Source organism: Schistocerca serialis, chromosome 2 (assembly GCF_023864345.2).
Source record: "Schistocerca serialis cubense isolate TAMUIC-IGC-003099 chromosome 2, iqSchSeri2.2, whole genome shotgun sequence".
NCBI classification, from domain to species: domain Eukaryota; kingdom Metazoa; phylum Arthropoda; class Insecta; order Orthoptera; family Acrididae; genus Schistocerca; species Schistocerca serialis.
The window spans coordinates 529,237,479-529,251,898 of NC_064639.1; the positions used below are offsets into that span (position 1 = coordinate 529,237,479).

General features: G+C 42.2%; 1 protein-coding gene across 1 annotated transcript in view; it reads left to right on the forward strand.

Moving 5' to 3' along the window:
• Window positions 1-14,420, forward strand: part of LOC126457495 (putative ATP-dependent RNA helicase TDRD12) — a 449,051-nt gene that overhangs the window by 274,663 nt on the left and 159,968 nt on the right. Inside the window, exons 14-16 of the mRNA XM_050093799.1 lie at window positions 10,896-11,024; window positions 12,236-12,381; window positions 12,473-12,637. Coding sequence (XP_049949756.1) covers window positions 10,896-11,024; window positions 12,236-12,381; window positions 12,473-12,637 — 440 coding nt within the window. The remainder of the gene's footprint in view (window positions 1-10,895; window positions 11,025-12,235; window positions 12,382-12,472; window positions 12,638-14,420) is intronic.

Consider the following 14,420-nt stretch of genomic DNA (forward strand, 5'->3'; position numbering starts at 1 on the left):
GTTTCTCTCACTTCGTGGTGAATTTCGTACTTCTACAACTAATATTCTACAGTGAATGGGGAACCACTGGAAGAGTGTGGAAGTGGAACTCCCAACATAGTACTGGGTCTGGAGGTCCTCCAGAACCTTCTGGCCAGCGCACCTCCTCCACTCTGTTGCATTTTATTACATTAACCTTTTTTTAACTTTTGGTATTATTTTGCCTTTTTTAATTATGAATGAAAACACATGTTTCACTTACTTGAGAATTAACCCTGTATTCTATAGTGATTGGGAGACTGCTGGAGTGTGCAAGTTTCTCCTGCTATGGAATAGACCAGTTGCAGGGAGGGTCTGGCGATTTCAGATTGGCACACCTTTCTTACCTCATTGCAGTTTCTTACTTTTTGATGTTTTATTTCCTTCCCACTGATTTTACCTCACTCTTTACTTCAGATGATGCAGCAAACATCAGATTGGTAGTACATTCTGTTCTTCTACTGGAAACCTTTAGGTTTTGATTCTTAATGGTAAAAAGGGACTAATGAACTCAGTGTTTAGCCCATAATAAACCTCAAAAAATTCGTTTATTCTTGCAGCCATATGGTGTCAAGCAACAGGCTTGTGTCTTGACTAGGAAGGACAAATTTCTTCTTACAATCCTAGAATTGTTTACAATCTTTGAGCTTGGTAGTCAGCATACCTCAAATATACTAAGGCGAACAAGAACATTCACTTTCTAATTTGCTTAAGAAACTAGGGAGGTATTGCTGAATTAAGTCTTGAGAGTCAGTACAATTAGCTATTTCTCTGACAGGTGTTAACATATTTTCCATGTTTATTATTTTATACATCTTGGAATGTTATACGATGCATATGATAAATGTTGGCTCCTTCACAGATTTCATGACTCAAATGTGATACATATTTTAAGCTTTTGTGAAATCTCCTGCTTGTTCCCTAAAAACTGCCACCACCACAGCTTAATCCACCTGCTGAAATACAGTACTGGCACTTTCTGCCCAGTCTTCATCATGTAGGGGCATAGCAGTATGTGTGTGTGTGTGTGTGTGTGTGTGTGTGTGTGTGTGTGTGTGTGTGTGTGACGTTCAGTTTTAGCCCATTTTGATGGAACCGAGGTTCAAGTTATTCTCAAATGTTTTCAGCAGCTGTAGAATTTTTTCAAGTGCCTCTTTTCCAGTTACAACTAATAACATTTTAGAAAGGACTGATTGCTACTCACCTCATAGAGAAGGCACTGAATAGCAGACAAGCACAATGAGAAAGACTGCTAGAATCTTAGGTTTTTGTACACAGCCTGTCTTCCAAAGTAGGCAATACATACACAAACTTACACACACACACACACACACACACACACACACACACACAAGAACAGCTCACACAAACATGGCTACTGTCTCTGAGCTCTGGGTCCCAGCTATGGCTGCATCTGATTTGAGCTGCAATCTGCTAGGGTGGGTCACAGAAATCAGAGGCAGCATAGGGCAGGATGGGGGAACATGCTGTGCTCCCTGTAAAAATATGTAGGGACATTTTTGGGACAGGATAGGGCTGCTAGGTGCAGTGTTGGAAAACTGTGCTGGGGGCAGGAGAGTAGTAGGTATGTTGGTGGGATAGAAAGTAAGTATGTGTGTGTGTGTGTGTGTGTGTGTGTGTGTGTGTGTGTGTGTGTTTGTTTTTGTGTGTGTGTGTAATGGGGGCAGGGAAAGGGATAGGGTTTGGAATACGGATAGGGAGAGGTAGGTGGGAAATAGGGACTAGCATAGGATTAGGTCAGGTTGCTTACGGGAATGAAGGATTTCTTGCAGGGAGTGTTCCCACCTGTACAATTCAGAAAATCAGATGTTGGTAAGAATAATCCAGATAGTGCAGGGAGTGAAGCAGTCATTAAAGTGAAACACATCATCCTGGGCAGGGCATTCAGCAACTGGGTGGCCCAGCTGTCTGTTGGCCACAGTTTGGCAATGGCCATTCATACAGATGGACAGCTTGCTAGTTGTCGTACCCATATAGAAAGCAGCAAAGTGGTTGCAGCTTAGTTTGCAGTTCACATGGCTGTTGTCATAGGTGGCTCTGCTTTTGAAACTATGGTGGAGAATGTAATTCAGTTTCCAGTCCTTGGTGGTACTGAGAGGAATGTTACTGCATTGATGGAATGTAGATATGCGGAAGGTGATAGGTGACTAGAGAGACAAAGAACAGGAGCTCTGTTTCTGGACAAGGTTGGGTGAGTAATTTCAGTCTGTGAGGCCACAGGGAGAAGCTTGACAGATTTGGAGAGGGACTGCTTATCGCTGTAGATGCAGTGACCATTGGTGGTTAGGCTGTGTGGAAGGAATGGGTGGCAGCTGTCGAAGTGGAGGTATGTTGGTGGTTAGTAGGTTTGGTGTGAACATAGGTCCTGATGTAGCCACCTTCAAGGTGGATGTATATAATGAGGATTGTGGCTTGTTGGGTTGAAAAGGACGAGGTAACATGAATGGGGAAGAATGTGTGGAGTGTCAGGAGGAATGGGGATAGCATGTTCACTCCCTTGGTCCAGATCAGGAAGATGTCATCAGTGAATCAGAAGCTGATGAGGGATTTGGGATTCTGGGTCAATACGAAGGATTCCTCTTGAAGGCCAATGAGTAGAGTGGCATAAGATGGTGCTCTATGTTGTACCATGGAGTTGCTTGTAGATGAAGATATAGTTGGTCACAGTGATCAGGTAGGAGGTTGTAGGTCTGGAGTCAGGCTTTATGAAAGGTAATGTTCAGTAGCAGCAAGGCTATGGGCAGTGAGGGTATTAGTGTAGAGGGAGGTAGCATCGACAGTGACAAGCAGAGAGCCAGGTGATAAAGAAACAGGAAGTATGGAGAGTTGGTTGATGTCATTTATATTGGAAGTTATGTTATGAATAATAGGCTGAAGGTATTGATAAATGAAAAAGAGACTCTCTCAGAGGGGCCACAGTAACTGGCCACAGAGGGTTGTCTTGAGTGGTTGGATCCATGAACTTTAGGAAGCATGCAGAATGTAGGAGCACAGGGAGTAATGGGGGTGAGGAGGGAGGTAGACTCAGAGGAGAGGTTCATGGATGCAACCATGGATTTTGTGAGGTACTGGAGTTGCTTCTGGATTTCTGGAAGGGGTTCACTGTGGCACAGTTTGTAGGTGGATGTATCTGACAGCCAACAGGGTCCCTCCAATAGGTAATACCTCCTACCTTCTACTTGCTTCCTAAAGTCCATAAACCAAACCACCCAGGACACCCCATTGTGGCTGGTTACTCTGCCCCCACTTAAAGAATCTCTGCTGATGTAGATCAACACCTTCTGCCTATTACCTGCAACCTACCCTTCTACATAAAAGACTCCAACCATTTCCTTCACTGACTCTCCACATTTCCTGTTCTGGCACCACCTGGCTCCCTACTCATCACTGTACATTCTACCTCCCTCTACAGTAACATTCTCACTGCCCATGGCCTTTCTGCTATTGAACACTACCTTTCCCAGCATCTGACTGACTACAAACCTACAAGCTCCTTCCTCATCGCTATGAATAACTCTATTCTCATCCACATTTATTATCACTGTGGTCATTTATGTCCTCATCTATGATTACTTCTCCTTTGAAGACATCTCCTACAAACAAATCCATGGTAAAGCAATGGGCAGACTACATTGCACCATTCTATGCTAGCCTGTTCAGGGGCCTTCTAGAGGAATCCTTCCTAACCACCCAGAATCCACAATCCCTCACCTGGTGTAGATTCATTAATGACATCTTCATGATCTGGACTGGGGGTAATGAGACTCTTCCACATTGCTCTTAAGCCTCAACACCTTCATCCCATTTTGCTTCATCTGATCGTCCTTAATCGATTAAGCCACCTTCCCCATTGTTGACATCTGTCTAATTGCTACATCAGTACCTCGGTCCACATTGAACCTATCAACCACCAACAATACCTCCACTTGGACAGCTGCCATCCATTCCATACCAAGAAGTCCCTTCCATACAGCCTAGCCATCTGTGGTTGTCGCATCTGTAGTGACAAGCAATCCCTCTCCAAATATGCCAAGAGTCTCACTAAGGTCTTCATGGACCGCAATTACCGTCCCAACCCTGTCCAAAGATATATCTTGCATGCTTTGTTTCTCTAGTCACCTACCACCTCCCACACATCCACTGTCCAGCCACAAAGGAGCACTTGTCTTGTGGCTCAGTACCACTCAGAACTGGTGCAACTGAATTACATTCCCTGCATGGGTTTTGACTACCTCCCATTGTGACCTGAAATGAGGAATTCCTCCTCACTATTGTCCCTGTCCCTCCCACAGTGGTACTCTTTCACACACCTAACCTACCCAGTATCCATGTCCATCTCTGCTTCCAAAGCATTGCCTCATGGCAGAGACCTAGATGCAAAACCTGCCCCATATGCCTCCCACTATCAACTGCTCCAGTCCTGCAATCCACAGACTAAGCTGAAAGCACTGTGCTACTTTTTCAGTGTGCATGACAACCAACAAGATGTCTGTCCACGTCCACATGAATGGCCAGCGCCAAATGATGGCCAAGAGACAGTAGTGCCACTCAGTTGCTGAATGTGCTGCCCACATTGTGCTTTACTTGAATGACTGCTTCACATCCTGTGCCTTTTGGACCCTTGCTACCAACACCAGCTTTTCTGGACTGCATAGGTGGGAACTCCCCCTACAACAAATCCTTTGCTTTCGTAACCACTGTGGTCTCACTGTTCATTAGTCCCTTTCCTCCATGTATCTGTTCCTTCACTGCTCCCACTCCAGCACTGCACATGCCTTGTACCCCACCAGTGCAGTCACCCCCTCACACCTCCCCTCTGTAGCACAGCATCAAGCATCTAGCAGTCCTGCAGTATCTCCACCACATCCCAGTGCACTCCCACAGGCAGTGCATCATCTTCCCTCACTCCCACTCTGCTATCCCTCTCCAAACCCATCGCAACAGATTGCTGCTGTCATCAGCTGTATCACAGTCAGTCTACAGAGTTAACTGAGTCATATGCCTTTTCTATGTCCATAAAAACCATTATCACCCTTTTGTTATACTCCCATTTTTTTCCATCAGTTGACGGATAGAAAATATCAGGTCGATTGTGCTTCTTCCTTTCCTAAACCCATGCTGTTCTTCACCCAGCTCCTATTCTACCTTTTCACTTATTTGATTTAGTAAAATTCTTTCAAAAATCTTGGCTCTGTGACTCATAAGGGTTATTCCTCTGTAGTTTTTACATAGTCTTTTATTGCCTTTTTTGAAGATGGGAACAATGTCTCCTCTTCTCCCATCGTCAGGTATTGTACTATTTCTCCACACACTTGATAGTACTCTATACAGCCACTGCATTCCCACTGGACCTGCGCTCTTATCATGTCCACTGATACTTCATCAGGTGCTGGGGCTTTGCCCCCATTCATCTTCTTCACAGCTATTTCCATTTCTTCCCATATAATTTGTCCTAATTCTGCTTCCCAGCTGCTCTCAGTTTCTCCATTATTTGTTGTTTCCTCGTGTTCCTGCTCCTCAGCATTTAACAGTTTCTTAAAATGTTCTTTCCAGAGATCTTTTATATTCCTTGGATCTTCAATCACAGTACCATCCTCTGTTTCCATCTTTACTGGTACTTCAAAAGCCTTCCTTTTATTTTTCATCTTTTTATAGAACATTTTCTTATTGCTCTTCACCTCTTCTGCGAGTTTTTTGTAAACTCTTCCCATGCCTTTTTCTTTGTTGTTTCCACTATTTCTATGCACTTCTTCTTTTTCTCTATATATCTTTTATGATCCTTGTCGTTTTTAGTTATCCACCACTTTCTTCATGCTCTATTTTTTCTTCTAACTTCTTGGATTGTGGTATCATCCCACCAACTTGTCTGTCTTACTTTCTCTTTTCCACATACTTTTTGTGGTGCTTTGACTAAAGTGTCTTTTAATAAACTCCATTCTTCATGCTCTATTTTTTCTTCTAACTTCTTGAGGGGAGATTTTAATGCCAGGTAGGCAAAGACGAAAGTGATTTGAGCAAGTGTTGGGATGTTTTGGATATGGAGGCAGAAATGAAGAAGGGGAAAGACTCCTGGATTTGTGCCAGAGGAATGGAATGAAGATAGCAAATAGCTGGCTTACGAAGAGTTGGATGTTTTTGTGTGATTAATTCTTTATACTTCTCAACTCTTTCACTCTCCTTTAGTTTCCAATCCCGTATCCAATTCTCTATACTTCTCAACACCCCTTTCACTCACCTTTAGTTTCCAATCCCATATCCTCATCACTTTCTGCTGGTTTCTATTTTTCACACACTGACTCATTTTCCAGTGTCCCACCAGTAATCTATGGTCTCCATCTGCACTCACACTTGGAATTACCTTCATATTTGTTACTTTCTCTCCCCATTCCCTACATTACACTCTTGGTTCTTCCATCCAAACTGCATCTGCTGATAACATGACTTCTCTCTTCATAAGCCAGCTATTTGCTATCTTCATTCCATTCCTCTGGCACAAATCCAGGAGTCTTTCCCCTTCTTCATTTCTGCCTCCATATCCAAAACATCCCAACACTTGCTCAAATCACTTTCGTCTTTGCCTACCTGGCATTAAAATCTCCCCTCAGTATATAGCACTCTCTATATGTTTCTCTAAGTCATTTTCAAAGTCCATCTTCTCTTCTTCGCTACATCCCTCTTGAGGTGCATAAATCTGAATAACTTTTAGTGTTTCTTTTTGGAATCTCAGGTTTAAGATTATGATCCTGTCTGATAACATATCTCACACTTTCAATACAGCTTTGTACTTTCTTATTGACCACCTTGTACTTTCTTATTGCCACACCACTTCTTCCGAACCTGCTATTCCCACTCCAGTACAGTTTTCCTCCTCCTCTCAAATTCTTCTCAACCTTTCCCTCCACTTCGTTTTGCTTAATCCCAAAATATCTAACTTTCTCTCTGTTAGTACATCTGTCATTTCTTCTATTTTTCCATTGAGGGTTAATATATTAAGGGTGCCAATATTTAGGTTAGTTTTTAGTCCATTTGGTTTCATCTTCTTGTGCTGATGAATATCATCATGTCTCCCATCATTCACACCTGTACCTGAAGAAGCAGTGGAGTCAAATCCTGAGTGGTTCGTTCCGAGGCTCGTCTGTGTTTTGAAAGCAATATATGAAGACTTTCCTACTGGGTTGCTAGGTCTAACGCATGGAAGGATTTTCTGTTGGGGTTGTCTCCCTTAGCCATTGCAGTTTCTCCTCCACCACAAGGCAGTGGTTCCCTTCTCATTTAATCCTCAGAAAAGAGGGTTGCCTCATCTGCCAGCTACGCCGTTCTGAAGTCTTTCTTCTCGATCGTCGCTGCCATTAAAGTCTTCACCCGTAACGCTGGGCATGGGTTCCGTGTTATATCCCACGGGATTGGGTCCCTGCCCGAACTCAGCCATCCTATCACTCCGGCCTACTGAAGTGTGGGATGCCCACCCCCGCGACATGGATGCGCCAGACAGGAATTACCCCAGTGGAGGAATAGGGAAGGGGACCCTACCTCCCTGGAGCCGGGTTAATGATTGTGCATGGTGCCACAATCAAAGGCACTATAATCTATCATAAAGTTAAATTATTTGATTGCACATAAAAATGATGTACATCCTGTATTCCTTTCCACATTCCTGAGATCACTCTTCACAGGATCCAAGCAATACAATTCACGTAATGTAAAAATGTAATACAAAAGAGTATTTTAACTGGAAAAAAGTTCTTTGTGCCATAGTAATTATTCATACTATTGGAAACTCAATTACAACAGTGCATTGAGCAAAAGTGAAGGAAACCAAGAAGAAATTTTGGGAAGAAATTAAAGTTCAGGAAGAAGAAATAAAAATGTTGAGGTTTGCAGATGACTATAATTTTGTCAGATATAGCAAAGGCCTTGGAATAGCTGCTGAATGGAATGGATAGCGTCTTGAAAAGAGTTTGTAAGAGGAACATCAGCAAATGTAGAGAGTAATGGAATGTAGTTGAATGAAATCAGGCGATGCTGAAGGAACTAGACTGGGAAGTGAGAAAGTAAAAGTAGTAGATAAAGGTTGCTATTAAAGCTGCAGAATAAGTTCGCTGAAGTAGAGAGGATATAAAATGCAGACTGGCTAAGTGCAATAAGCGTTTCTGAAAAAGAGAAAATTTTTAGTGTCTAATTTAAATTCGAACTATGGAAAATCCAGGATGGAATAATGACAATATTATGAAAAGGATAAATTGCTGTTCACCATATAGAGATGTTGAACTGCAGAAAGATGCAACTAAAAGACAGCTAAACGTGTGAGCTTTCAGCCTCATCTCTGACTTCTAAACTAGACAACACACATACATTCATGCAATCAAAACTTGCACACATATGACTGCTGTGTCTGGCCACTGAGGCAAGCAACTGAGCATGATGGAGAAGCAGTCTGGGTGGTGAGGGTAAGGAGGAGGCTAGGGTGGGGAGGGTAAGGGATAGCAGGGTAGGGATGGGAGATGGTAAAGTGCTGCTTATAGCAGAATTCAGGGACATGGTGTGGGCAGGATAGGGCATCTAGATGCAATCGGGAGGGTAGAAGGGGGGAGCAGAAAAGGGGAGAATTAGAGTAGGGGAAAAGGAGACTGTTGATGGATTGATGGGTTAGAAGGCTGAGTATTGCTGGAATGGGAGCAGTGAAGGGAATAGGTGGGGTAAAAGAACATATCGTTTACTGCAGGGAAAGTTCCCACGTGCACAGTTCAGAAAATCTGGTGCTGTCATGAAGGAACCACATAATACAGGCTATGAAGCAGTCATTGAAGTGAACAACATTGTATTGGGCAGTATGCTAAGCAGCTGAGTGTCTCTTAGCCACAGTTTGTCTGCATGAATGCTCACCAACAAAGGGTGGCCAAGAGACAGCTCTGTGACCACTGACTTGTTGGGATATGTTATTCAAGTGTGCTGGTGGTGTGCCTGGCATCTATCTCCAACAGTGTACACTGTTTGCCTAACATGTGTCTTGCCACATTGGCACAGAATTTGATGTACACTAGCCTGCCACAAACTAAGGTCATGTTTGATGCTCCCCAATAATGCCTGTTTTTTATTGAGTGGGCATTTTCTTAGTTTGTGTTTTTTCAGTCTTTCCCTGTAGTGCACCAGTGTATGATAAAAAGGCAGTGGCTGCTTCTTCCTATGCAACCTCATCCATCTCCATAGTTTACATTGTAGTGGAGGGGTGCAGAGCGCACCTAATCTGTCACTTTAAGCAACTGTTTTTTCGGAATACAGTTCTGAGGTATTCTAGTACATGGTGAAGACACTCTGTATCTGAGATAATGTGCCCTATTTGTGCTAGTGTTTTCAAGACTCCATTCCTCTGCATAGGGTAGTGGTAACCTCTTTGTGCAAGTACAGGCCAGCTTGTGTTTCCTTCCAATAAACACTGTGACCCTTCTTCACTTGACCATAATGGTAAGGAATGGTAATCTTCCTTCCACCTCAGTCCCTGTAGTGAATTTGATGTTGAGATTAATGGAGTTAAGATGTGTGAGGAAGTCATGGAGTTTGTACCTTCCATGGGGCCAGATGACAAACATGTCATCCACATAGCAGAAAAAGCAAGTGAGTTTCCATTCGGATGATTTCAGGGGGTGAGTGTGGGCTGCCCATTGCAACTCCCTCCATTTGTTCATAGTATTCTACATTAAATAGAAAATATGTGGAGGTCAGGGCATGACTGAAAATGTCAGTGGTCTTACCATCAAATTTATGATCAATGATTTTAAGTGACTCTTATAGAGGAACTCTGGTAAAAAGCAAAACAGTGTCAAAGCTGACCAATATACCTAAGTCTTTTAGCCTGAAGTGGTTGAGATGTTTCACAAAATCCGCAGACTTGAGAATGTGATGTGGACATTTAATGACGTAATGGCTTGGCAAGTCTTTCAGATATTTTGCCAGCAGTGTGTGGGAGATCCAATGTTGCTGACGATGGAGCATAAGAAGACACCATTTTTGTGGCCCTTAGGGAGTCCATAAAGACTTGGTGGTACAGATTCTTGTGGTAACAATTTCTTGATGATCCCATGTGGTAAATACAAGTCTCTGAGAATTGCAGACCACATAGAGAACTGCTTGCAGTGGAGAGGGCATGTAAGTTGACATGTGCCTGCAGGGGGTAAGTTCGTCAGGGCACCTGATGATGGCAACATGTCTAATGGCCGAAATATTGTGCATGTTGGACACTAGGAAGCGGCAAGACACTTGTGGATTGTTCAGTCATCGGGTACACTGGAAGAAACTGATGAATCACAGACCAATCATTTCTAAACTGAGGTTTGGCACTTTCTTCCACTGACTGCTCTAGGTCTTTTCCACAGGTTACTCCCTTAAACCCATTGAAGTGTCACAGACTGCAAGGTTTTGCATAAAGACCATTTTGACTAATAAGGAGTGTTGCAACATGTCTTACCAACCTTTCCATGACTAACCCTAATTACATCACCACTTTTGACATCTTAGTTAGAATTTTTTTTTTTGGTAGTACTCATTGTGAAACTATCTTGAGGTTACAAGACAGAAACATTACTTCTCATTCAATCTCTCATTGGGCGGCATGGAACTGAGGTAGTTTAATTAACTCTAAGCCCGTGAGCGTTTTGTAATATAATATGTCTTTTCATCCACCTTGTAACTCGTTTGACAGTAATTTTATAAAATTTAAAGCCAAATTGAGTGTTAAATACTGCCTGTTGTGCTGTGTAGCTGCTTGTATCACAGCAGAAGCAATTTTATCTATTGTTATCACAGAGAGGTTAATATTTAAGTACAATGAAGACTGTTTTAGCTACACTTGGTATTTTCAGGCATTGCATCAAGAGTGTGTTGTTCATATTTTAATGGGAGAAGAAAATGCTAAACAGCTGCCAACAATTGTACATTTAATGAAACGACTGGGAGCTACAGTCTCCCCTGACCTTGAGGCAGTTTCCGCAGTAAGTATCTTCAGAATTTTGTTTTTCAGTTTTCAGTAAGCCAGAAGAAGAAATGTAAAAAATTCGTTTTCAGTTATTATGTTGAACATTGTAAATGACAAGATTACAAGTACAACTACTTTTAATATCTACAGTAAAACCAATTTCTTGCAACTTCCAACCCCCCCCCCCCCCCCACCCCCCCCCCAACACGCGCCCACCCACCCAACCTTCTGTTGCACTGGATCAAATAACACTTGTCGGTACTGTGCTGGGCCATTACTTGAGTGTGTTACATTTTTCATTTTTTTAAATCAGTTTGAAACTTAATATTCAGATGGTGCAACATATCTCTAGTAGTATGTGTTGTGTACACCATAACACTGCAGTTTTCAGAAACATTTTATCATGGTTTGTCAGCTTAGAGAGCCTGCAGGTGAACACAGAGAAATTTAATGGTAAATGAGAGTTTTACTCTGTATACATTGTAACAAAAGGAAAATTAAATTGAGAAAACGATTATGTTATGTGATAGGGTTGCTGGCCAACATTTACTGCCTGTAGGCAAAATATTTGCTGTTGATAAATACGAAAGGCAAAGTATGTGAGTCCTTACTACAGGTGAGTCTCTAATCCTGGGGTCTGAGTAACCTACCCTTATATTGTAACCTTCCCCAATCTATATTCCTCTCCTCCCTGAGAAAGGCATCAAAAGCCCATAAAGCTAAGTGTCATGTTTTGAACCTCTCCTCTCCCCTCTCCCCTCCCCTCCCCCCTCTCCCCCTCACCCCCCTCTCCCCCTCCCCTCCCTCTCCCCCTCCCCTCCCCTCTCCCCCTCCCCTCCACCTGGGCCCCCGGGCCCCGCCCCTCTCCTCTCCTACCCCTTCTCCTCGAGGAAGGCATTAATAACCCCAAAAGTAAGCTAGTGATGTGTACTTTTACTTTTATACATGTCTATTGGCAATACTAATTATTTCCACTCCTAAGGGCCCCCGGGCCCCGCCCCTCTCCTCTCCTACCACTTCTCCTCGAGGAAGGCATTAATAACCCCAAAAGTAAGCTAGTGATGTGTACTTTTACTTTTATACATGTCTATTGGCAATACTAATCATTTCCCCTCCTAAAGTTGAGTATGCCATCAAATTGGTAGTTGCTGAATCTCTCCTCACGTAAGATCATATGTGTGTTAATTTATCATTTTTGCTGCATATAATTCCAACACCTTTTTCCAGTCTATACTAAATAAGAAAGATGAAGAAAAAGTGGACTTGCCATTATGTTACAATATAAAAGCTTTTGGTGCATGTTGGGACAGATCACAGTGCCTATATAGACATGTGATTATTCCAGAAGAGGACGTTGTTGGGAATCTCCCTGTGTATGTACTCTATTTTGTAAACTTTGAGAACTTATAAGCAGTTCTTTTCTTTCTTTGTTCATCATTTTCTCATGTTACTTATGTTCCACAGCAATGGTAAAATCAAATTCAAAGTACTTCATGTGCATGATGTGACACACTTTTCTGTCAGACTTCTGGAACATTTTGATCTAAGTGGAAAGAAGAATATTTTACATAGTGAATATGTAAAGATTGAGATGTGCCTCAGTGCTTTTTTCCTCAACGAGAACAACAGGTAAGTCTGTCAGAACATATTTAGTACAACTATCTCCAGAAATCTTACATGTTAGAACTGGAAATATAATTGTATTGTATTGCAATGAATGTGGTGAACTTGTTTTCACCAGTACGGTAAAAATCTGTTTCCTTTATAAAGTAAAAGAAAGTGTTTCAGATGGAGGTTTTCAAGTGCTAAAATATAATTATAATAAATATAGTGAAAAAATGTTAATGGATATTTAACACTGTTAAAGAGATGAACCATGGACCTTACCGTTGGTGGGGAGGCTTGCGTGCCTCAGCGATATAGGTTGCCGTTCTGTAGGTGCAACCACAACTGAGGGGTATCTGTTGAGAGGCCAGACAAACGTGTGGTTCCTGAAGAGGGGCAGCAGCCTTTTCAGTAGTTGCAGGGGCAACAGTCTGGATGATTGACTGATCTGGCCTTGCAACACTAACCAAAACGGCCTTGCTGTGCTGGTACTGCGAACGGCTGAAAGCAAGGGGAAACTACAGCCGTAATTTTTTCCGAGGGCATGCAGCTTTACTGTATGGTTAAATGATGATGGCGTCCTCTTGGGTAAAATATTCCGGAGGTAAAATAGTCCCCCATTCGGATCTCCGGGTGGGGACTACTCAGGAAGGACGTCGTTATTAGGAGGAAGAAAACTGGCGTTCTACAGATCGGAGTTTGGAATGTCAGATCCCTTAATCAGGCAGGTAGGTTAGAAAATTTCAAAAGGGAAATGGATAGGTTAAAGCTAGATATAGTTGGAGTTAGTGAAGTTTGGTGGCAGGAGGAACAAGACTTTTGGTCAGGTGACTACAGGGTTATAAACACAAAATCAAATAGGGGTAATGCAGGAGTAGGTTTAATAATGAATAGGAAAACAGGAATGCGGGTAAGCTACTACAAAAAACATAGTGAACCATTATTGTGGCCAAGATAGATACGAAGCCCACGCCTACTGCAGTAGTACAAGTTTATATGCCAACTAGCTCTGCAGATGATGAAGAAATTGAAGAAATGTATGATGAAATAAAAGAAATTATTCAGATAGTGAAGGGTGACAAAAATTTAATAGTCATGGGTGACTGGAACTCGGTAGTAGGAAAAGGGAGAGAAGGAAATGTAGTAGGTGAATATGGATTGGGGCTAAGAAATGAAACAGGAAGCCGTCTGGTAGAATTTTGGACAGAGCATAAGTTAATCATAGCTAACACTTGGTTCAAGAATCATGAAAGACAGTTGTATACATGGAAGAACCACGGAGATACTAAAAGGTATCAGATAGATTATATAATGGTAAGACAGAGATTTAGGGACCAGGTTTTAAATTGTAAGACATTTCCACGGGCAGATGTGGACTCTGACCACAATCTATTGGTTATGATCTGTAGATTAAAACAGAAGAAACTGCAAAAAGGTTGGAATTTAAGGAGATGGGACTTGGATAAACTGACTAAACCAGAGGTTGTACAGAGTTTCAGGGAGAGCATAAGGGAAAAATTGACAGGGATGGGGGAAAGAAATACAGTAGAAGAAGAATGGGTAGCTCTGAGGGATGAAGTAGTGAAGGCAGCAGAGGATCAAGTAGGTAAAAAGACGAGGGCTAGTAGAAATCCTTGGATAACAGAAGATATATTGAATTTAATTGATGAAAGGTGAAAATATAAAAATGCAGTAAATGAAGCAGGCAAAAAGGAATACAAACGTCTCAAAAATGAGATCGACAGGAAGTGCAAAATTGCTAAGCAGGGATGGCTAGAGGACAAATGTAAGGATGTAGAAGCGAGTA